Source organism: Micropterus salmoides, unplaced genomic scaffold (assembly GCF_014851395.1).
Source record: "Micropterus salmoides isolate LMB-PRFRI ecotype aquatic unplaced genomic scaffold, ASM1485139v1 Ms_hic_scaffold_7, whole genome shotgun sequence".
Taxonomy (NCBI): Eukaryota; Metazoa; Chordata; class Actinopteri; order Centrarchiformes; family Centrarchidae; genus Micropterus; species Micropterus salmoides.
The window spans coordinates 6,010,508-6,036,185 of record NW_024044459.1 but is presented as its reverse complement, the minus strand read 5'-3'; the positions used below and the strand labels follow the sequence as shown (position 1 = coordinate 6,036,185).

The 25,678-nt window shown below is 40.3% G+C and overlaps 1 protein-coding gene across 1 annotated transcript in view; it reads left to right on the top strand.

The window, feature by feature from the left end:
* Window positions 1–25,678, top strand: part of slc4a5a (solute carrier family 4 member 5a) — a 35,267-nt gene that overhangs the window by 5,737 nt on the left and 3,852 nt on the right. The window contains exons 6-21 of the mRNA XM_038703063.1: window positions 1,134–1,291; window positions 1,402–1,489; window positions 5,631–5,785; window positions 6,078–6,209; window positions 6,851–7,025; window positions 8,601–8,734; window positions 10,521–10,792; window positions 13,211–13,272; window positions 13,682–13,873; window positions 16,905–17,018; window positions 20,553–20,714; window positions 21,036–21,214; window positions 21,414–21,486; window positions 24,044–24,112; window positions 24,711–24,884; window positions 25,397–25,576. Of these exons, the coding sequence (XP_038558991.1) occupies window positions 1,134–1,291; window positions 1,402–1,489; window positions 5,631–5,785; window positions 6,078–6,209; window positions 6,851–7,025; window positions 8,601–8,734; window positions 10,521–10,792; window positions 13,211–13,272; window positions 13,682–13,873; window positions 16,905–17,018; window positions 20,553–20,714; window positions 21,036–21,214; window positions 21,414–21,486; window positions 24,044–24,112; window positions 24,711–24,884; window positions 25,397–25,576 (2,319 nt within the window). The remainder of the gene's footprint in view (window positions 1–1,133; window positions 1,292–1,401; window positions 1,490–5,630; window positions 5,786–6,077; window positions 6,210–6,850; window positions 7,026–8,600; window positions 8,735–10,520; window positions 10,793–13,210; window positions 13,273–13,681; window positions 13,874–16,904; window positions 17,019–20,552; window positions 20,715–21,035; window positions 21,215–21,413; window positions 21,487–24,043; window positions 24,113–24,710; window positions 24,885–25,396; window positions 25,577–25,678) is intronic.

The following is a 25,678-nucleotide window of genomic DNA, read 5'->3' as shown; positions in this document are numbered from 1 at the left end:
TTAGAAGTGTGTGATGTGGGCTATGAACTTTATTTGTTAGAGCAACTATTAGGATGAGTACTGGTTGTCCTGTTTTAAGTACCTCAGTTATGAGTGGTTCAGTGGATGTTCAGACTGTATTTACAGGTTTACAGTAGGCCACATGTGACAATGGACAACTGATAGTTTGTTACTTTTGTGTGTGCTACATTGTCTGTGTCGATAATAAACATGGATCCCATTGTCCAGTCCGCGTGTTTGGCCCTCACATGTAGCCACAGATTCGGGCTGAGGGTTATTGGCACGGCTCTGCTTTATTGAGTGTTTCTGTGCTGCCGTCCTTTTCTGTTCCTGCCACACCTTTTACATGCAGTCACACAAGTCTGATTCGCTTGCCGCACCTCTTTCAGTCATAGCTATGTCTAGGGTTGCCACCTTCAATACAGAAAAATAAGGGACGGGTGTCAACCCTAGTTATGTCTGCATAGATTTGATGTTTCTTGAGGTTTAATGTTCATGGAACAACACAGGGTTGTTATTTTGGAAACTTCTGCTGATGTAACAGTAGACTAATCTGGCAGGTTTCGACAGACTGTTGAGAAGATGAAACTTTAATGATCCCTGTAGGGAAATCTGGTCATTGCAGCCGCAAAAACGGAAAGAATAAACACATGTTAGGTTGCAACTATCAATTATTTTCACAATCGATTCATTGGGGAGTTATTTTCTTGATTGTTTTTTTCTCGAAAATGTCAGAAAATAATAACTTATAATAATAACTTCCCAGAGCCTAAGATAACATATTTAAAGCGCTGTTATTACTGCAGTATATTCACCCTACTATCACATATGACAAAGAAAAGCAGCAAATCCTCACATTTTAGAGGCTGCAACCAGTAAATCTTTACTATTTCCGCTTTTAAAAAATGATTGACTATCAAATCAGTTGAAGTTGAAAACGTAAATTAGAACACCTATGACTCAAAATATGAAACATTTACAAATATAAAAGGAAAATGAATGCCGCAAAGGATAAAAGGAAAGAAAACCCCATAAAATATGAAATGTGAAATGTCCCCTAGGAATGGTAACAACATTACTAGTAAAAGATGATGTCTCACCATGTTCTCTCTTTGTCCCTCCACTTTCTGTAGCTAAAGAATAAATTCATGAAGAAGATCCCCAGAGATGCAGAGGCATCCAACGTCTTGGTGGGTGAAGTGGATTTCCTTAACAAACCCTTCGTAGCCTTTGTCCGCCTGGCTCAAGCTACAACACTAGGAGGTCTGACCGAGGTCCCTGTTCCCACCAGGTGAAATGATCTGCACTGTCTTTCGCTTCTTCACCCTTGCTCAGCAAAGCCCTTTTCACAGACACCTGCCATTGCAGCCCATACCTCACGCTTGTCTCATCACTATACAGATTCCTGTTTATTCTCTTGGGACCCCAAGGAAAGGCCAAGTCGTATAATGAGATCGGCCGAGCCATAGCAACCCTAATGGTGGATGATGTAAGTGTCTGTTAGTGTGATGTAAAAATGTTTCCATGACATGCATTCCTTATTAGACACTAACACTGTCTCAGTAAACCTGTGGGAACACAAAGTGTCAATTTCTGTAAAGGCTGTGAGCGAGAGTATAAGCTAAAAATGTAGATGGACAGTCCTGCAGCCTGTCCATCTACTGGGATACCTATTGTGTTTAAATGACACGCAGAAGTGATGCTGATTATTAGGCATCAGTGAGGAGCAGGGTTCTATAGGGATAATAAGTCTCCCATTGCTTGTTAATGGTAGTGTTATTCCTATATTTCTAAGCACAAAGCTAAATGTGCTATTTCAACAGATACAAGTTGTAAATAAATAATAGTTCATTTATATTGAACTTTCAGACAAGAGCCACAGTTAGAATATGTGTTTACCAGCCACAATCAAACACTGATTGGTAATCATAGGTTGACCTCTTTTATAATCTGGCATCTTAACAGGAGTTAAATATTCCCTCTTACACCTCAGCACCACCCTACCTCCGTTAGGTCAGATTCAAGAGCAGATTATTTTTAGAATTTGATTTTGTTGCACAGTTTAAAATAATTGTTCTGATATACTCAACAATGCAGGTAGCACCTATAGTAACACTGTTTTTTAGCTAAATTAGCTGCGTGGCTCTGGGGACGGTAATACCAGTCTGTCAGTTGGCCACCATTTTGGTCCAGACTGATTGCTATGAAATATTGTACAGATATTCTTGGCAGAGATGCTCACAAGTCTCTGATCTAGAGTCCAAGTCAAGTCTCAAGTCTGTGATCTAGAGTCCAAGTCAAGTCTCTCGTGGTTATTACGAATGTTGTATCACCTGCTGCGTTCAATGCAGGTTGCTAATAAAACTGCATAGCTATAAGGAATACTGTAACTGTAACCTTTACAGAGCACAACCATGTAATGTGCAATGCAATTATTGACAGCTTATAAACTACTGTAAGTCAACACATCCTCCTGACTCTCAAATCAATAAACTGTAACCTGTTTTTAACTTACAGAGCACAACCATATAATGTGCAATGCAATTATTGACGTCTTATTAAATACTGTAAGTCAGAACACTCCCCAGACTCTTAAACCCACTTTAACATTAACTAAATAAAACTGTGACGTTGCATAATCAACAATAAACCTGTAACCTGTTTTTAACTTACAGAGCACAACCGTGTAGCCTAATGTACAATGTGTCTACAATTAATGACAGCTTATAAACTACTGTAAGTCAACAAACCCTGTTGACTCTCAAACCCAGTATAAACTAAATAAAACTGTAAAGTTAAATGGTCTACAATAAAGCTGTAACCTGTTTTTCATTTACAGAGCACAACCTTGTAATGTGCAATGCAATTAATGACAGCTTATAAACTACTGTAAGTCAGCACAGCCAATGCTGAGCTAAACATTTACTCACCTCAGGTTACTAACCTATTTTACATTCAGCGCTTCTTTGTTTGGGTCTTGTTGTATGAGGTTTTAAAGCCAAAGTTTATGATGAATGGCGGAGCAGCTGCCTCTCTTTGTTGTCCTCTATAGTCCCGCACCTCGAGTCTGAAGTCTTTTGAGGACGAGTCCGAGTCTCTAACTCGAGTCCCCATCTCTGATTCATGGTGCCCAGAGAGTCAGTTCTAATGAGGTTCATGATCCCCACACTTTTTATCTAGTGGCACCATGAGAATCAGAATCAGCTTGATTGGCCAAGTGTGTGTGCACATACAAGGAAATGCAAATGGATTACCATGAAATTTGAATCAGACATTCATGTTCGCTTCAGAATGAATTGTAATAGTTGTGGTAATAACTGTAGCAAATGTTAGCATGATGACACGCTAAGCTAAGATGGTGAATTTTAAGCGTGGGGATTATGTTAGCACTCTGTAGTGATGGGAAAAGTAACTCTTTTGAAACACTCGAGTCACCAAATCTCGTTCATTAAAATGAACTAATCTATCTATCTATCTAATCTATTGTGTCATTTCGTTCATTTTAACTTGGCCGGTTATTGCAGTGCTGCAGCCCTCTAGTGGGTGATTTAAAAAAAAAAACAGCGCAGAGGGCTGCCTGGGTTGCTTTAATTGACAAAGTAATGCACAAATTCACCTCTTGATCTTTCTGATCATGGTCCTATAAAGCCCCATGGAGCCACAACCAAATTCAAACCAAGTAAAAACCACAGAAATATGTTGTCAATATTCACTTAAGCCACTACTCCGGCTAAATCTGTCCATTTTCACAATCTTTCCTGAGTATACTACCAGACCAGCCATATATATATATATATATATATATATATATATATATATAATTATAATTACTATACTATATCTCTAAAGTGCTCATTCATACAGCAGCCTAATGCCTATCCATGAGTAAAACACACTAGATGAATAAAACACACTCTTTAAAATTTAACAGATTTAATAATAATCTCAAACACTGCAGGCTGTTCACCAGTGAAGAGTGGTGAAACAACAATACGGCTAGCTACGTTGCGTTCTCTGGCAGACCGGATCAGCTGTTAGCTGTAAACAAACCACAGGGCTAACGTTAACGTTGCTATGTGGCTGTGTTTTAATGGTTTAATGTCCGGGTCCGTTTGTTTTGGAGGAGACGACCTCTGTGGTAATTCAGCTCCAGGTAGAACTCTGTCAGGGCTCTGAAGTGGAGCAGACCCAGAACAACTCTCATCAGCTGTTGTCTGTAAACACTAGCAGCACTAAAGTTACGGTGCGGCTGTGTTAAAACTATAACTTAGCCCAATGTAGCTGCGCTGTAATAACGTTATGCTTTATTAAATGTCACAAAGTTATCAAAATAGATATTACATATATGTCAGTCCAGTGACTGTTACCTGACAACAGACTTGCCTCTCATTCCCCAGTGCTGGCAGTAAGTCAGCCTGCCGAGTGAAGACAGACTCCGAGGAGGACCCATGTGAATGATTAGTTCATTCCTGCTCCACAGTAGCCGAGATGTCACGTGAAAAATGAACAACTCAAACCCAGAGAACCACAGTTATAGGTCCTGAACTAATCAATTCTGTTTCCTGTGCTGCCTGCTTACCACAGCCCTGTAGCCAGCTTTCACGTGACAAATGAACGACTCAAACCCAGAGAACCACAGTCGAGAGTCGTGAACTAATCAATTCTGTTTCCTGTGCTGACGGAGACCTTGCAGCTGCTGTGTCACGAGTGAACGTAAGAGTCCAAGACTATTCACGCATGCGTGAAAATGAACGAATTACTCACTGAGACAACCCGTTTCTCCTGAGTCACATACGAGATCAGGTCAAATGAACGAAACGTTCTTTGAACGACACAACACTAGCACTCTGACATAAGCATTTAGCCCAAGTACAGCCTCTCTGAGACGGTTGTTTGTTGTTTTAGCATGGCTGCGTGCTAACGTATCCTCATCTATTCAGTCACAAAATTGGTTAGGGTGATCACATTATCTGTATGGAGGAAACCAAAGAACACCATCTTTAATTGTAAAACGTTTTCTCATTAAATCATTTCACAGTAGTATTTGTAATTCAGTAAGCCTTTAAATTCCATATCCAGTTATTGGCTGGATTTAAGACATTCTAGAAACTTAGGCAGCATAGAGCATGGCTCCAACACATCCACTGATTCAATTTAAGCTGTTTGTGTGTAAGGGAGCAAATCAATGAAGGTGCCACATAACACACTTAGGGGGGGAAATCTTTCCGTCTTCGCTGGCTGCTGATTCCTGCTGCTTTTAATTTGAAAAAGTTTCACTTTATTTAGTTTATTGCAGTTTGGTTTGTGCTGTTTTTCTGGTTTACTGTCCTAATGACCTGCGATCTGAGTAGTGTGCAATGACCATTTACAGACCTAGAACTGCACTTCACTCACAGTGTTTCTAGGGCATGATTAGTTACTGACTGACAGTTGTTTTTTTAATGTAATCCAGCTAGAGTCAAAATATCAATAAAGTTTCCACATTCTATGTTTAACAAGTCTCCAGAGGCCATCAGAGAGGATGGTCAAGCCCCAAGCATTATTAGAGCAGTACATACTGATCACTATCACCATGATATAAGACAAGTGAAATGCTGAAATCCACTCCCTTTATCTCTCTCCCCTCCCAGCTCTTCAGTGATGTAGCTTACAAGGCCAGAGATCGGGAGGACCTCATCGCAGGCATCGATGAGTTTTTGGATGAGGTGATTGTGCTTCCACCTGGAGAATGGGATCCCAAAATCCGCATTGAGCCACCCAAGAAAGTCACCTCGGCTGACAAAAGGTCAGAGTTTTATTATCTACTTCAGTAATGCACATTAAGCTCTCGGCTTATTTGTCTGTGGCACAAAGAGCAATATGCTAAACGTTCACTTAAAATCAGCTGATAAATAGTTTCCTTAGAGCTTTACGCAGAGTGCAACAAGGTCTCCATATCAGCAAGCACCAGTCAAAGCGTTCAGGGATGAAAAGCCTCTGAAACAGCACTTACAACATCATGGAGTAGCCCTTTAATAAACAAACATAAATGAATTCCATATTTACTCCCATCTGTGCCGAATGTATCTTTTCTGCAGGAAGTCAGTGTTTTCCTTAAACGAGCTGGGGCAGATGAACGGTACAGCTGGGGGAGGAGGAGGAGGCCTGGCTGAGGATGAGGAAATGCCAGTGCAACATGAGCTGGGGGAGGAGCTGGCATTCACTGGACGGTAAGTAGTCCAGGCCACATGGCAAACTGCCAAAAGGTTTGGATTAAACTGACTCTGGCATATGGAAAGTAAATTTTAAGATGAATTAATCACAATGTGGAAAAGTGGGCAAATTATTTAGGTACAATTCAACTCCCCAAAAGATGTAGACACTCCCTAATGAGCACTTTAGCTGAGCATAAAAAGATTAAATTTGGTCAGTTAGCAGTGTTGGACCGGCAGTTTCAACTGTGCCAAAAACAACAGGATCAATACAACCAAATGTTCCACCTCTTGTTTTGTTTTGCAGAAGAAAATGTAGTATACATGAAAGTGATTTTATCCTGATCCAATGCAGTGATCTTTTTTTTTCTCTCGAAACCTTTGATTGGTACAAGTTGCATTATGGAAATGCAAATTTTTTTTCTAGGTTCCACCAGTGAGCAAAGTCTCTTTATTTAATAATAAACACAATGCAGAGGGTTGTAGAAAGTTGTAGAAAAGAAACTTCACAAACACTGACCTCTCCTGCCTATATATGTATGACTCGATATTGCTTTAAAATAAGTTTCCCATCCACTCACTGGAAGGCTCGTCATTCTCCTGCATTAGAGAAAGCAATGTGTGTGATGCTGACTACTGTGTGTGTCCGTGTACAATAGCTTCTGCGGTGGTCTGTACCTGGACTTAAAGCGGAAATTGCCATGGCTGCCTAGTGATTTCTATGAGGGTTTCCACATTCAGTCCATCTCCGCTGTGCTCTTCATCTACTTGGGCTGCATCACCAACGCCATCACCTTTGGTGGCCTGCTTGGTGACGCTACCGACAACTACCAGGTAAAACAGAGTGCCAAACTTAGGAAACAGGTGAAATTACTTTAGGTATTTATGTAGGTTTATCAGCTAGGTATGCGCTATACACAGAGACGGTTCTATGCAAGCTGTGTCTCTAGCTCTGCACCATCGCACAACATTTTATGTCATTTTCAAGAATCTTTTAAAGAAGTACCTGGCATGATATTTAAATAGTTTAACTGACCAAATAATGCTAAAAAAATGACTAATTCTGTCTTTGCAGTCACTTGTTATTTACCAAAAAAATAACAGCTTATGTCACAAAATGCCAAACTAATCATTTAACAGAAAACATGAAGAGCTACAGCAGCAATGATTTGGGAGAACACAATTTTATTGCACCTGTCAGTTACATTACAATCCATACGTATCTATTTTCCCCTCCAATGACATTAAAAAAAAAGTCATATTAGTTATAAAAACATACATGATCCTTGATGCTATGTCAGATGTGTTGTGTGCCTCAGTTACTCTAGATTATTATTGGAGCCAAGTCAAGTTCATATTTAACGTGGCTTTGAAGTCCACAACAAACCAATTGTAAGCACAGGCAAGTAGCAGCAGTAGATTGAAATCAATTGGTGTCAGCCCAGGAAGCTCAAGTGCAATTTGTGTGTCATATTTATCAGGTTAGAAAAGATGTATTTACTGTGTTTGCCTATGGACAGCTAGTTTGTCTTAGAAAGTGACACTGTTTTCCTGTTTTTAATTTAGTTTGTCCTCATAATATCTTCTTCAGCTTGTCAATTATCCAAATGTGTTGGGATATTGGAACAACTGAGAAAGACTACAACACGTCATCCTCCATTTCATTTTACTGCTCTGTCATAAAACAGTGATGTCACTCTAATATGAACTTAAGATAAGACAAGCTAAGATGTTCCTTTATTGATCCCCGTAGGGGAAATTCTAATTGGCACAGCAGCACAGGGGAGTAGTGTGGTGCAAAGAGTAAAAGAAAAACAATAAATGCAGAATGAAACATCAGAATCAAAAATATAAAATATACACACAATATACAATTGAAGTAGAATATGGTATCCTTGTGTATATACGCGCAAAGTTTCAACAGTTGTGCTTGTCCTTGCCAGAGTGAGTGCCTGGCTTCATTGCACTGTGAAGTTGGAGTAATTTTAGCTAATAATGTTTATACGTGCAATCAGGTCTCCCTTTTGTTATTTGTGTAGCACTATCGTTGCACCAACACAAACATCTACACACTCACACACAAACACACATGCACAGAGGAATCATTTCAGAAAAGTGCTTTGCCTGGCACTCATTCACTTCCCTCCCTGTCAAGCTGAAATACAACATCATGACCCTTTGTTTAATGTGTAATGCACTCAGACACACACACACACACACACACACACACACACACACACACACACACACACACACACACACACACACACACACACACTTCTCCTTTGTTTCATCATTATTCCTCTCTTCCTCTCGTCTCATCTGAAGTTGGATTTTCTGACTTCATCAACACAACAATTTTCTATCCCAATTCCATTTTCACCCCCCTCCCCCAAATCCTTCCAACAGGGTGTGATGGAGAGTTTCCTGGGTACAGCTCTGGCTGGCTCTGTCTTCTGTCTCTTCAGCGGTCAGCCCCTCATCATCCTCAGCTCCACTGGACCCATCCTCATCTTTGAAAAGCTCCTGTTTGAATTCAGCAAGTAAGCATTGTTAGAGCTGAATGCTCTTGCAGTAGACAGACATAGTGGGAATAGTGTAGTGAGAGACTATAGACATCCTCTTAACTGTCAATTAGTGGATTATTTGATAATCCCATTAAAGAGAGAAACACTACTGAATCTCCTGCTCTATTATGTATGTACCTCTTCATGCTTCTGTGAGTGAAGAGAGTTGTTTTAAATGCTACTCATGTAGCGTCTATCAGAGTCTACACGTGTCAGTTTTTCTAGCGTTTCCCTTCAGGCTTAAATTTAAACCACTTTCACTGATGGTCTGTATTGCTAGGTGAACAAAAAGTGCTACTTTATCTGGATGAAAGTGGGAAAATGTCTAACTGGGTTCTGATCCTTGATCTCAAGGCAATTAAAAAAATTAACTTTGAAGTTCACTGATAACAAATAAAGACGTTTCAACCAGTAATGAATGAGTACCCGCCAAACTTTTGTGTAACGAAACTCTTCTCAACTAGGTGATTGTGTATTCTCATATTGCCATTCTCATTTCAGAACACTAACCCCATGAGCAATTTGATAGGTCAAAGGTCAAACTTGTTGGGATTAGTTATCGTATTTGTGAAATATTTTTACCCTATCTGTATGCTTATAAAGAGTACAGTCTAGACCTGCTCTACACTGTGCAAATAATTATTAGGCAAATTGTATTCTTCAGGATTCCTTTTATCATTGAACAAACACAATGCTCTCAGTCAATCCAAAATATATAATTAAACCTCAAACCTGAATGAACTAAGGAAACATGAATTTTGTCTTGCTCAGGAGAATATAGAAGTGTGAAGAATTATTAGCTAACTAAATTACCAAAATTTCTATCAAATTACTAGTTTATTCAAAATTTTTAGAGTAAGTGTAACGACATAAAATTAAATAAAATTTTTGGCCTTACAAAAATATTTAGTGACCATAGCCAGCCTTCTTTTCAATAACTGCGATGAGCCTTCCATCCATGGAGTCTGTCAGTTTCTTCATCTGTTCACTATCAACTTTCACTGAAGCAGCAACCACAGCCTCCCAAACGCTGTTCAAAGAGGTGGATTGTCTTCCCTGACTGTAAATTTCACATTTAAAAAAGGCCCGCAAGTTGTCAGTAGGATTCAAGTCAGGTGAGGAAAGGGGCCAGGTCATCATTTACTCCAGGTAGGTTGCACTTCGGGAATATGGTGGCACTGGAGCATAATGGGTTCCTCGTAGCTTCACATTTAATTCTACTCAAGTCTTTTGCAGTTAACCTTTTCTTCACCATGAGCTTTTTGCGAGCCCGGTTGACTATTCGTAACAAAACGTTTGATTGTCCGGTGGTCACGCCTCAAAAGTTTAGCTATTTCAAGAGCGTTGTATCCATCTGGAAGGCATTTTGTAAAATTTTTGACTTTTCAGTGTCAGTTAAATCTCTTTTTTGGCCCATTTGACTTTCGCCACATCTTCCCTCATTACACAAATACATATCACCTGAAAATGCTTAACTGCAATGAGCATTCCAGTTTATATGGAAAGAAAGAGATGGAAAATGTGCATAGAAATAATCATTCATTCAGAATACTTACTTGCCTAATAATTTTGCACGCAGTGTATATAAAAAGTGCCCTGAGACAACTTCTTACAATTTGGTGCTATGTAAATAAAACTGAATTGAATGTTCTCTTAAATACAGATAATATAAGTGCAGCATATTATGTTTGTGTTGGTTGTATTACATGAATTCCCTTCACCAGTGCATTCACCATGTTTCTCTGACTTCTCACTCCCAAAGGAACAACGACATAGATTACATGGAGCTGCGTCTGTGGATTGGCATCCATTCCTGCCTGCAGTGTTTCCTCCTGGTAGCTACAGATGCTAGTTACATCATCAAGTACATGACGCGTTTCACTGAGGAGGGCTTCTCCAGCCTCATCTCCTTCATCTTCATCTCTGACGCCATCAAGAAGATGGTGGGCTCCTTCAAATATTACCCCATCAACACCGACTTCAAGCCCGACTACGTCACTGCCTACAAGTGCGAATGCCTGGCCCCAGACCCGAGTGAGTTCACCCCTTGACTCAGGGAGATACTGGGGGATTATCAACAAGGAGGAGTGTGGCTACATGTGGCTCTTTTTGGGCTCGGTAGACTGTCGTCACAGGCAGGTTGTAGAGAAGACTAAAACCACCTGCATTCAGTCTATAAAACCCTTTATTGTAATTTTTTTATAACTATACATAACTGAGAAGAGAGTCCAGTTCTCACTAGTAAACGTAGTTTTTTTTGGAGACCAAATCTTTCAAAATCAAATGATTCTACCAATTAGGCACTAATAAACAGATTACTAGCAACCATTTATTAAGAAACATTAGTTCACAAAAAAGAGTTTTAACAAATGTAAAATGTACAAAACAATTCAATACATATACAGCATACGTTTCTGGATGAATTCCCTGCCACTGATTCCAGGTCATTTATGATAACAACTTGGTCAGAGTTAGCACAGAAACAGTAAGTAATCCATCACCTAGCATTTAGCTGCATATATTTTTTTCTTTAAACTGGGGTAATACAGTTGCAAGCTGAAGATTTGAAAACTTTCCCTTTCGTTGCGTTCAAGGATATCTTCAAGATCTGAGAGTAGCAGAATAGCAAATGTTTTAATGCAAGAAGTGACAAAATTCCAAATATCTTATAATTACTAAAATTACTAATATAATTTGCTCATTGCTTGTCCTCTGGATAAGATTACATCATGATGTAGCTTGTCAGTGCAATGTTTTTCAGCAGCTAATATTGTAGCTTGGGATGTAGCTTGCAGCTTTATGATAAAATGATGACAAAATAAATAAATGGATTAAGTAAATAAATTGACTAGATCTTAAAGACCCTAAAGACGTTCTCTGAATCAGCTCTCTGCTATGAGCTTTGGGATCCTACAAATAAACACACAGTTTTTTTGCAGACGGTAGTACAATTACAATGCTATTTCTGTATTTGTGTTTTTGTCTGTGCTCCTTTACCGGTTTGAAGTGGGCAGGGCTCAGTTGGAAAAAGGTGATGTCACATGTTTTTGCACACCAATTAGAGAGACATTAAAAGCATCTCAATCAAAATCAAATGTGATCAAACAACACCCACACAGTCCTGATGAAGCAGGTTATCTCAGAGCTTCTGAGTGTTCAACTCTTAGATAAAACCTAAGGATGCTGCTCATTTAGTCATGAATATTTAATGTTATCAAGAAAAACGAGACGTTTTCAGGGGCTTTAAGATAACCCATCTAAATCCAGTTTTCAAGTCTCTGAAAGTTGCTTTTGGCACAGTAGTGAAATTAATGGAGGTTAGTGACTGCATCAATCTAAAAATTCCAGGTATATATTGGAAAATGGGGGACAGTAATGTAAGTGGAAGCTGTTGATGGGCTAAACATGGAAAAGCACAGGTTTGTCATTTAGCACGTGCTAACTAATGAAACGCTCTCCTACACAGCAGTTAGTCTCCCAGGTGAAGCTGTACCCTTCACTGTTCTTTTGTCTCTTTGATTTCCTATGCTGTTAAGCATCCACTGACAGTGCTGATTGATTGATAGATTTAATTTAATTGATCTTTAATATAAAAGTGGCCCCTCTGGCCAGAAATGTCGCACATACACAAATCGTCAAGAGGATGAAAACACAATAAATGTATCCATTGCAGTCCCTGTTTATTGATATATATAGTCAACAAGTCATTATTATCTAGTTATATATCTCAAACATGTGCTTGAGCCAGATTAAATTAGGCAGGCTAGTTAATATTAGCTTGTTACAGATAAATGATATTGCAGAACAGAAAAGCCAAATATACAGTATGTTTGGGGTCATTCATAAAGTTTGTTCACTGGAGACAAGTTTATCTTTCAACTAAACAATGTACTGTTCAGAACATATCTTGATGACAATGCTGATAATCTTATGTGTTATGTTAAAAAAAATGAATTGAATCAAATGTTTTAAAAATTCCAACATGTCAAATATCTGTATCCTGTTTCAGCTGGGCTGTCGTTGCTGTCTATGATGATTATCAGGATTATGAATACCAATTTTAACTACTCTTCATGGGGTTGCATGGTTTAGTGAAAATCAAATGTTAATTAGATTCCTACATCCTACACATTCCCAGATGTTCACTAATCTGTTAACTAATTTAAACATTGGCAGTGGTTTACAGTCATTTCTATAGACATTGGTTTCTGTAACTGATTTGTCTCTTGTTTGTTTTCGCCATGCACACACAATTTGGCTGCCATCTCTTGCAAGTGAGTACCTCTTTGTTTGTCCGCGCGGGCCTCGGTGTGCTCACTTCAATGTCCAGCAGCTGGATTCTCATTATATTTTGCATTTGTTTTTCTTTCCCTTTTGTTTTCCTCCCACCCCCTTCATTTTCTGTCTCATTACGTCGCTGTCTCTCCCTGTCTCTCTCCCATTCATAAACAGTGGCTGAAATGATCTTCAATGGTTTAGTTCCAATGCCAGATAACAGCTCTAGTGTCTCTGGGGTAAGTGCTTGTTTTCATTCAATTTTCATTTTTTGCCTCTATTTTGGCGCATTGTATTTTAGGATAAAGGCTTACAGGGTCAGCTCTTCCCAGAATCAATTACAGGGATTTTTGGAAGCCCAAATGACAACATTGTTAGAAAAGAGTAAAATGGTTTGTTTACAACCAACCCAGGCTTCAACTGAGTCTGACAATGAAGTCACTTTGCTCTCCTCTTTCTGTCCCTTGTTTGTTTTTCACCATCTATCCCATCATCCTCTCTCACTCTCCTCCATGGATTATAACTTCACATCTGTGACGACAAATTTTCACTCTGTCTGTGTTTACATTTTCCTCTACGTCTTTGTCAAAACACTTGACTCTTCTTCATCCGCTCCTGTCTCCCCACCACCGCCACCCACCATCCCAGTTGAATGTGACAGCTCTGGACTGGAGCCAGCTCAGCAAGAAGGAGTGTGTGCAGTACGGAGGCTCTCTGGTGGGAAAGTCCTGCAAGTATGTCCCCGATCTGGCCCTCATGTCCTTCATCCTCTTCTTTGGCACCTACTCCATGACCGTCACCCTCAAGAAGTTCAAGTTCAGCCGCTACTTCCCTACTAAGGTGACTAAACTATCTGTCGATCTATCTATCGACCTTTTTAAATTAACAAAACAAAGTTCTCACAATACTTGCAGATTCAGTTAAAATCTCGTTCAAATAAAAGATTCTCCCATGGGGCCTTCTTGTAAGCAAACTAAAGCAATGATTACATTCAGTGTTTCTCACCAAAACAAACTGGGCCTCATGCAAGAACTTTTTGGTATTCTAATGTTAAACTTCACTGAGGTGACATTGGCTGTACGTTTCAAGTCCGCCTCACTAAACCTTTGTGACTGCATAAACTTTCAAAAAAACTTGTTCATGAGCATATGCTCATTAGCATAACTAATGCCCCAATTTGCTTGGTAAGGCTACTTGTGGCCCTGTACCACGAAGGGAGTTTAACCTACTCAGAGTTAAGTCAGGGTTATCAAGCAAACTCAGGGATTTTATGAACTTCTTTTATGTGTAATATGATTAAGATGTAGTATACTGTCAGAATAATCTCTGATTATAGTCATACGTTTATGTTCACTTTACAAGGCTGCAACATCCCTCATGTATTATGCATGCAGTGGAAAGTTATATTAGACTTTGCTATCGGATTTTGCAGTGAGGAAATATTCGTGAGTTTAGCCCACAATCATATTATCATGCACTTTAGAGACTTTGCTGTGGATTGGGCGTATTCAGAAGAAAACACCATAGTGATTTGGATTTTTGGGACTTTAATTTCAGGGAATTGTTGAGCTTTGTTCTTGTAAATTTACCACTTTCATCTAGGAATTGTTTTTAGTCTTTAGTCTTTTAACCCTCACCCTGGCTCCATACCTTTTGGAAAAATAGCTTAACTTAATCAATTATAGCCTACAGATGGGCTATGAAACTGGCCCATTTCTTATGGCCTAACCCTGAAATCACAGAGACTGCAGGGCTCGCTGTAGAACGTGGCCTAATGCTGTTGTTTTAAAAATAACTTCATTTCAGCTGCAACTGCAGTGGAACAAGTCAGGATGAAATCTTAAAAAAAGTTTTATTCACAAAAATGTTACCAAATAGTAAAAAGAGACCACAGAGGTCCTGCTGTTAAAAATCCGCAGATGAAAAGATAACACATTTGGCAATCACTCGTGACATTTGGGATCCAAAACAATGAGAAAATATGACTACAGCTGCCAGTGATGTGCTGTTAGAGCTGTACTGTGACAGAAATAAAGAGCAAATGGTTTGACATGAAGTCAGACGCTAAAGCAAAGCAGTTCATAGATTGGAGGCCAAGGTGTTGTGACAGCCACAGAAATAAACAAGAGAGTATTATGCAGCTGGTGATGTTGGACTGTCAGGTGTTATACCGCAGGATGTCCCCTTGTCAGGCGACCAGCATAAAGACCCCGAGGCAGCTGTCAGAGTGAGAGAATTGTTCTAACCACCACTGAAGTGCATGAGCTGCCATGCCAAACTATGCCAGTGAAAGCAAAAATTAAAAGAAAAGGAGCAACATTATGAAATTTATCAGTAAATTAGCAAGTCATGATGATGACATAAACATGATATTAATGTAGGATGAAGTGTATTTTAGTTTTTTATTTTAGTTTTAGTTGACTGTAGCAACAGCTTTTAGACAGTGGTGGTAGAGGTGGGTCCTGCATGATGCTAACTGTGCGTATCCTTCACGTTACCAAACATGTTGACTGCATTTACTTCCTTATAAAACATTTGCAACAGCATTTTGAATTTTTTTTAATCCAGGTTCTCTAGCTTGCTGCTTCTTGTTCACTGCCTTTGTTGGTGCATTGCTGTGCGTCTTTGCCATTACTGCAACCAACTATTGATCAGTGGAATAGCAGGAACACGTAGTTGCCTGTGAGCATGTGCGTCCTTGTGCGCACGGAACAAACAAAACAGGGACTCGTTTGTAAAAACATTGTTCCATAGCACCATTAGTGGTCAAAAACTCCACAAGGCACCTTTCAGATGAATTTAAATGCAAATAGTGAACACATACTAACGGTGTACACAGAGAATGATGTCTTTCAAAAGTGCAGTAGTGCAATCTCAGGCAGGATGGGCAGGTACATACGATTTCCACATACTCGGGACATACTGAATGAAACAAACCAAGGTTTTTACACAGTGGCTGCTTTCCCTTCCGACTCTCCATGGCGGAAACCATTAAAACACGCGAAACCCTCATTTATAGTGCCACCTCCATTGTGTTTGCACCTGTTGTCACTTACGCAATAATTCTTAGTTAATCACCCCTAACAGGTTCTACAATTACACGTGCAATATTTTAGAATGCATACGCAATTTAGTACTCTTTATTCCGTTTGTTAGTAAATCCGTCCCATAATGGCCAGCAGATAATCACTAAAATGTGTGACTCAGGCAGGCGGCCCACTTAATTTACTTTTATTCTTTTCATTTGGTTTCTTGGTGTCTCTGTACCTGGTTTGTTTTTGGTTCTGTGATGTTGTCCTGTGTCTTCTGTCTGTTGTTTATGTTATGTTTTTTATTTAATCCTTGTTCCCATTTCCTACAGGAAGCCTTTCTCTCCTATCAGGCAGTTATTGTAAATAAGAATCTGTTCTTAATTAACTTGCCTGGTAAAATAAATATATAATGATAATTATTGTAATTTTTTGAAGCAGTGACCTGTTGTTGATAGAATAGCTGTGTTGGTACAACCTCCATGGTAACAACACGGCACTGCTCACATCTGTCATGTGTGTGCTCTCTAAAAGAAAGTAGATAGTCAAACAGACAAAAGAAACGGATCCCTTCTTTTTCCAGACACAAGGATGATATTTTGAGTCAAGTGAAGCTTGATTTCCACGCCAAACATAACATCGCAGCGTTTTCTGTTTTTCTTTGACTTTATTGTTTTTTCAGTATGTTATAACTGTACAAAGTCACATCAATTTACAAATGTTAATTGAGTAGAAGTACACAGCTCAGTGTTTTCCACATTTTGTCACTGCTTTTAGTTCTGCAAATACATTTTTACTATCCTATTTTTCTCATTTTTGTTTCTCACCATCTGTGGCTCCAGTTGAGGAAACTCATCAGTGACTTCTCTATCTTCATGTCCATCATGACGTTCGTTGGGCTTGATATGTTGATGGGGCTCAAAACCCCTAAGCTGATCGTCCCCACAGAATTTAAGGTACAGCAAGTCATTTTCAAACTCTTTCAAAATAAGTGAACTATATCACAAATTAGCTGCTCTTACAAAGTTTTTGCAGCACAGTACTTATTGAAGTAGTGGTGGTCATATGAAATGAAAACCTATCTGACAGTGTCAATAAAAACTGAACATTATCATCTTTGTAAAGGTAGAATCTGTGTCGTTGTGTTAGAGTGCATTAGATTTTTACAGGTGTACCTAATAAAGTGGCAACTGAATGTTGTGCTGGTAGGCAGATTTTTTTTTTTTAATACTTGGAAGAGAGTGCAGCTGTAACTGTTATCTGCTTCCTGACTGTAGCATCTACTTAATGGACAGATGTGAGAGTGTTGATCTTCTCAAATAAGTATTTCCGAAAAATGTTGAACAATTAGTTTATATAGATACAATATAGATAATTTTAGATAGATACTGACTGAAAATGTCTTGTAATTATCTTATTCTGTCTAAAATGTTCAGAATCAGAATCAGCTTTATTGCCAGGTATGTGTACACATACAAGGAATTTGTAGGATTATACATTGCTCACGATGTGCTTACTATACAATAATTCAATAATAAAATCGGACACAGGCTACAGTATAGAGAACACACATATACACACTATAAACAAAACCAATTTAAAAAAAAGACAATAGTGCAATGAGCAGAGTGCAAAGGACGCAGGAGTAAATTATCATTATTATTATATATTATTATTATTATGTACAAGTCGGAGGTGGAAGAGATATACAGGTGCACATACACATACATGCATTTGCTATACAGTGTATATATATAATATACAGTATGAACAGCTCTGAAATAGAGAACGAGAGAATGATGAATAAATGATTTGAAGCAGAGTTACTAGGTTATTGCACAGGAGTTGTTCCTGACACTGTGAGTCAGAAATCAGCTGTTCCTCAGAGTGATGGCTTGTGGAAGAAACTGTTCCTGAGTCTGTTGGTATTAGCGTAATAATAATAATAATAATAATAATCTTTATTTGTAGAGCACTTTTCCAAAACAAGTTACAAAGTTCCTTAACAAGTGTAAAGACAATAATACCCAAGAGACAATAATACAAAACAATACAAGATAAAAGCATGAAAACATTGAAAAGACTAAAATACACGTTTAAGAAAAATATAAAATTAGTAAAATACAATAAAATAAAAGGGATAAAATAAAGTCAAATAAGATTGGGAAAGGCTCTCCTATAAAAGTATGTTTTAAGAAGGGACTTAAAAGAGTTCACTGACTCAGCTGACCTGATTTCCTCAGGCAGGCTGTTCCAGAGTCTCGGGGCCCTGACAGCAAACGCTCTGTCCCCTTTAGTTTTCAGTCAAGACTCTAGCATACAGTGCTCTGTAGCGCCTACCAGAGGGGAGAAGCTGGAACAGGTTGTGTCTGGTGTGAGATGGATCTGCAGTGATGTTTCCTGCCCGTTTACTCTGGAAATGTATAAGTCCTGAAAGGAGGGCAGGTTGGCACCGATGATCTTTTCTGCAGTCCTGACTGTCCGTTGTAGTCTGCTCCTGTCCTTTTTGGTGGCAGATCCAAACCAGACAGTGATGGATGTGCAGAGGATAGACTGGATGATGGCTGTGTAGAAGTGGATCAGCAGCTCCTTAGGCAGGTTGAGCTTCCTGAGCTGGCGTAGGAAGTACATCCTCTGTTGGGCCTTCTTGATGATTGTGTCCGTGTTGGGCTCCCACTTTAAGTCCTGGAATATAGTGCATCCCAGAAACCTGAAGGATGTTATTTAGAATGGTGATGGGAGGCAGAGTGGGGGGGCTCCTCCTGAAGTCCATGATCATCTCCACAGTTTTGATCGTGTTAAGCTCCAGGTTGTTCTGGCTGCACCAGAGAGCCAGCTGATCAACCTCCCGTCTGTAGGCCGACTCGTCCCCGTCCCGGATGAGGCCAATGACCGTTGTGTAATTAGCAAACTTTGAAGGATGGGTCTCCTGAGGTGCAGTCGTTGGTATAGAGGGAGAAGAGCAGTGGGGTGAGCACACACCCCTGGGGCGCGCCAATGCTAATAGTCCAGGTGCTGGATGCGATGTTCCCCAGTCTCACCTGCTGACTCCTGTCAGTCAGGAAGTTTGTGATCCACTGACAGGTGGAGGCTGGCACAGTGAGCTGGGTGAGTTTGGTGCTAAACGCCGAGCTGAAGTCCACAGGATCCTTGCATACCTGGAGAATCGAGGTGTTGCAGGATGTAAAGCAGTCCCAAGTTGACTGCATCATTCACTGACCTGTTAGCCCTGTAGACAAACTGCAGGGGGTCCAGCAAGGGGACTGTAATGTCCTTCAGGTGGGCCAACACCAGTCTTTCAAAGGACTTCATGACTACAGATGTCAGGGCGACCAGCCTGTAGTCATTTAGTCCAGAGATGGAGAGTTTTTAGCTCCTCTTTGCTGCTTTAATCTCTTTAGTCAGTGTGTTCCTGGCCTGGTTATACAGGACTCCGTATCCACTTCTGAAGGGCTCCTCTTTTTGGTGCTTGAGTTTCACTGTGAACCAGGGTTTTTGATTGTTGTATGTGCGGAAGGTTTTAGTCTGCACACACATGTCCTCACAGAAACTGATGGATGTCACAGTGTCAGTAAGTTCATCCAGGTCAGTGGCTGCAGTCTCAAAAACACTCCAGTCAGTGCAGTCAAAGCAGGCCTGTAACTCCAGCTTCATTGGTCCATCTTTTCACACTCTTTACAACAGGTTTGGCAGAGTTCAGTTGCTGCTGGTAAGTTGGAATAAGATGAACCAGACAGTGATCAGAGAGTCCTAAGGCTGCACAGGGACAGAGCAATAAGCGTCTTTTAATGTTGTGTAGCAGTGGTCCAGTGTGTTAGTGTCCCTGGTGGGACACTTAATGTGCTGTCTGTACTTTGAGAGGTCATGACTAAGGTTTGCTGTGTCCCCGAGAACAACGAGCAGGGAGTCTGGATGTTTTTTCTCCACCAGGACAAACGAGAACAACCCCTGCGGTGAATTAAAAAGTTTACAGTTCATGAATAATGTCTAAGTGAGGCCTGCATTATTTCTTCAACACTGTGACATCTGTGCACCAGCCTTCGTTTATGTAGAAACAGAGTCCGCCTCCCCTTGTTTTTCCCATGAGCTCTGTTACGCGATCCGCACGGAAGAGATTAAATCCCTGGGTGAAGTGCGCTGCTCTGGATGTGTGTGGTGAGCCAGAATTCGGTAAAACAGACTGTGGCAGATCTGCAGAAGTCCGAGTTAGTTCTGTTGAGGCGCAGCAGTTCATCCATTTTGTTGGCCAAAGAGCGGACATTCGCAAGGTGGACAGAAGGAAGCGCAGTGCGAAAACTCCTTCAAAGTCCAATATTTAAGATCTCTTCTCTAGTAAACGTTACCAGAGGGACTGCAGAAAACACAAAAAAGCACTACAGAGCGTAATCCAGAGGCAGCCGCCTGCGGCGCCATCTTATCTAACCTCATGTACCACTTTGGAGATGAACTGCTCTGTTGTGGAAATAAAGTTGCTACTCATCTCCCTCTAGCCAACTCGGCCGGATCGTGGCTGGCTGGTGATGCCATTTGGTAAGAACCCTTGGTGGATTTATCTGGCCAGCTTTGTCCCCGCCCTCTTGGTCACCATCCTCATCTTCATGGACCAGCAGATCAGCGCCGTCATTGTTAACCGCAAGGAGAACAAACTTAAGGTAGGTGTGCTACTGCTATATTCAGTCTGAATGAAATGATTGGCTGGCTGACCTACCCACCTGCACACACTCTGTTGCGCATGGAAATTTCTTTTGGGGGAGTGGCTTTGGTGGGAGGTCTGAAGGGATTTTTTCAGCAGGATACTTTCAAAGTGTAGCTGCCACTTGCTAGTTCTCCAATGTTGCCTGCCCTAGCTTTAATTCAGAATTAGGCATAACACAAGCATTTGAGCGTTTTTTAAAATTGTATTTTTATCATATTATCATCCCATTCTCAAGAGGTGTTTTTTTTAAATGATGTGTGTCTGGTTTCCCTGGCAGAAAGGCTGTGGATACCACCTGGATCTGTTCTGGGTGGGCGTCCTGATGGCCGCCTGCTCCTTCATGGGCCTGCCCTGGTACGTTGCTGCCACTGTCATCTCCATCGCCCACATTGACTCTCTGAAAATGGAGAGTGAGTCGAGCGCTCCCGGAGAGCAACCTCAGTTCCTCGGGGTCAGGTTGGTCCACAGTAAAATAAAATCACACAACATAGAGATAAAAATCAAAACTGTAACCAAATCCCTTCAGGCTGCCACTGGCAATGCCACAGTGTGAGAGAAACATTTTGCTAGGTCATTTGTAGTTGAAACACAGAGAAGCCGTGTGAAATTGACTTGACAGTCTCCTGTGTATATTTCATCAATGTCCAATATACAGAGAACAAAGACTGACAGGCATTTTGGTGTTTGCTCTCACTGGAGTCTCCATCTTCCTTGCTCCAGTACTTAAGGTATGAAGGACACTGTGAATGAATCACATGTGTTGATCTGTTTTTAGTTTTTTTTTTGTCCAGCATGAACAATACATGGCCTTGTTGTGTGCTTTTTGCTATCGTTGTAATAGAGATCAAAGCCCTCTAAATTCAGGTCACTTACTGCTTTAGACTGACAGGATTAAAATCTGAACACATGCTCTCCTGACAGTAGTCCATACCTGACTTTTGTTCATATTTGTGGTCGTTTTTCTTATGAGCTTCTACCAGTGGTCAAGTTGATCCTCTACATTATTATTTTCACTGCATCATTATGGAACCTCAAAATGTTCAATATTAAATAAATAAATGAGACATTGTTAAAAAAAAACTATAATCTGAATAGGTAAAATATATATATGAGCAAACAAATTGCAAAATTATTTAAGGAATTATTCAAATGAAACTCATTACAATAAAATATGATTTCTTTATTCTCTAAGTCTGTTTTTATTTTCCCCAATGCCACCTTTTATTTCATGTCACATTTCCCAACAGTCATTTTCTGACTGCTCCCCACTTCTCTTAAACAAATAAGCTCAATAATTGCTATAGCAACAACAATTCCAAGTAACTCTGAATCAACCAACTAGAGGGTGTAAATAAATACTTTACACAAACAAAGTAACTAACCTCTTATTTATTAAGCTCAACAATGCTGCATGTGCTACCTACCTATCCAGCTAACAATCTAGGTTGTCATGTGAGATTTTTGAATCGAAAGATGCTCACAGAGAAAGACAAAAATGAGACCGTCACAGGCAGGAGAAGGTGTGGCTACAAAAGACCCTGCACAGTCTGTCCTCAATCTAAACTGCTTTTGAAAGGGGTGAGGGGCTGACCTGTGTTGTACCTCGGTTTCCTCCCTCAGGGAACATTAGTCAAATGCATAACCCTGAGTTCCCTTTCTATCAGTACACTCAGTACTCAACACATCTGTATGGGGATATACCTTCAGTAAGAGTGATGTCGGCTACATTACTCTCTTGCTGAGAGAAGCCTGAGTGACATCCTGGTCTGTCACGTCCAGGCAATAAAATTTCATGAATGTGTATTGAGAAGCCCAGCTCGCAGCAGAACAGACGTCCTCCACCATTACACCTTTAAAAAGAACCCAAGGGCCATGCTCCTTGTAGAGGACCCCATATGTGTGCCTTTACCGGGATAAGCACCCAAAATCGCCTCTACACCCTAATGAGAAAGGTGTTCTTTGGAAAGTACCTTCCCTTTAACAGGGTTGGTTAACCAGACAAAAAGCTGGTCCATTGTTTGTACCTCTTGCGTTCGATCAGTTCTGAACGCAACACCTGCACTGGGCATAGATTGTGCAGGTGGTGAAAAAGATCAGTTCAAAAGATGATACTTTATGACAAGGCAGGCTCTTTAGGCATGTATGCAGGATTAGGGGGCAGCATCACTAACACCAACATGTATGTGTATGTACTGTATATCCCCATGTGTTTCACTGAACATAGGGCCAATAATTAGATCTTCTTATACGAGAGCATATCGATATAGACTGGTTTGAAAAAGCGCATGATCTAGAGCTTCTAAAACCAGAGCCAGTTCCCACAGAGGGACCCTAGTTTTGCGCATTGGTCTCTTACGCAGTATGCCCCTCATAAAACATACAACCAGAGGATGAGAGCCAGGGCATTATCCCTTACATCCCACACGGCATGCAGAGATAACCGGAAATCTATTTTCCCTAAGCACATACAGCCCCTGTGCTGATGCTGACACTTTGTATTGTGTCAATAACATTGAAGGGCAATCCTATGTCCATCAGTTTCATCCTTTCAGGGGCCAGGCCCACAGATCCTGGGTGGAGGTGCAGGTACATATTTGCCCCTGAGCCTGAGACAGTAGGTCTCTGTGCAATTATGCATGCATTACTGCTGCGCGAATGTGGTGTCCTGACAGCAGACCCATATCTTAAAAATGTCTCAGAGACAGTAACACAGCATATAATGTAGCTCCAGCCCACTTTTAAGGCATGTCCTCTCCTCGTTCAATGTGTGTATCCGTCTTGGAGAGGAAAAACATGCAAGCAGTTGGGCATAGCTTTGCATAGCTTCGCAAACTTTGTTGCTAGTAGCGTTTGTTGAGCTTGCTAGTTTTAGAGGAAAATGTGACATTATGAAATAAAATGTGACATGAAATGAGAGTGCTATTGGGAAAAATGCCATCATGACATAAAAACTGACTTTTGAAATAACAAAATGAAATGATGAAATGAAAAATGAACTCCAATAATATTTATAAATATAAAGTTATTATGAAAATGAGAGTGGTGAATTATTTTATTATGAGAGTTGAGTTTATTTCCCTCTTAAATTGTTTCCAAATGTATTGCTTCATGTAGCCTACATGTCACACAATTCATTCATTGGATTATTTATATTCAAGACTTTGGGGCTTCACAGAGACATTACAGCCTGTAGTGTTGGCAATCTACAAACACGTTGCTATGTTACTTACTGTCTAAACTCTGACTGTAACAATCATGTTTTCTGGCCCTTCCTGCTGCTTGCAGTTCATCCCCATGCCTGTGTTGTACGGTGTCTTCCTCTACATGGGCGTAGCTTCCCTCAGTGGAATACAGGTATGCTGTGTGCCAGCTGTTTATCATATTTATTATGGCTAGACATTACTTATTGCATTTCTGATTCCAGGCTTATTTAAAGCAGCCAAGCAAACAAACAAGTAGGCAGGCAGATGCGAACTGTTGTGTCCTTACAGACCTCAGAGACCAATGGAAAAAAAAAAAAAAACTTGGGGGGATTTGTTATAAGCTCCCAAATATTGTCTGCAAAATAAGGTGGAATGTAAAAACAACACATACCTGGGATACCAAATCCTGGGCTGAATATATACACCTGTGGGTGGCTGGACTATATTTGTCAGTGTATGTTTCTGATAGCCAGGTGTCTCATTATAATAACCAGTATCTAGAATAACAGATTTAGATGATTTTTGAAAAACCTATAGCTTAGGGCTGGGTGAGTTTGTGCCAGAGCAGGTGCTCCTCAGTAACTTTACTCCAACTCACTGCACAGGCAAGCTGAGCTGTGATACATACAGATCCCCCCAAATGATTTTGGAATTAATCAGTCATAGAGGTCAGCATGTAATTGGCCTGTGCCCTTCAGACCTTTAGAAATGCTCTTCTATTTGCTCCCTTGTCTCATCATCCTCCACAGTTCTGGGACAGGATTAAGTTGTACATGATGCCGTCCAAGCACCAGCCCGACTACTCCTACCTTCGCCATGTTCCTCTGAGGAAGGTACACCTGTTCACACTGGTCCAGATCATATGTCTGGGTGTGCTCTGGATCCTCAAATCCACCTTCCTGGCAATCGTCTTCCCTGTTATGGTATGTGACAAAATACATTTGCAACACAGCTTTTGATGAATCTCTGTATTTTGTTGCTGTTTGAACTCTTTTAGTACAAGGGTTTTACATGCATCCTGTATGATCAGATATGTTTATATCATTTGGTAGCAAAACACATGAAATCAAGTTTTAATCCAGGATGCTTTGAAGATGCTCCAGAGGGGGTCAGAGATGTGCTGCAGCTAAAACAATGTCTGCATATAGAAATTATAGAAGAGATCGAACCAGCATTTTCAAATGAAATATCCATATTAAAAATGATTGTTAGTAAATGTAAAGAAACATGACAGAGGTTTAAGATCAATTTTAAAGAGTGTAAATGTTAAGAGAGGAAGTGATCTGATTTCACTATATATACACCAGTGATTCATGTTAATGTCATTTACAAATGCCATCCAGCTAAATCACATTCAGACCACAACTCTGAAATGAGATGAATATTAATGGGAGTTTACACAAGGCCTGTGTAATCTCTGTGTCTAACCCTTCAGATCCTGGGTCTGATGGTTGTCCGAAAGATGCTGGACATGGTCTTCTCCCAGCATGACCTGGCCTGGCTGGACGACCTCCTGCCTGAGAAAGAGAAGAAGAAGAAGGACGAAGATAAGAAGAAGGGGAAGGAAAAGGAGAAAGAGAAAAAGAAACCCAAATCAGACGACAGCGAGGACGAGGTGAGAAACTCGAGCTTCTAATGCCCTCTGCAGGAATGATGGATCATGACATGAGTGCCTGATGCTCTGTGTCTGTATTGTTAATGTCTGTGTTGGCTTGCA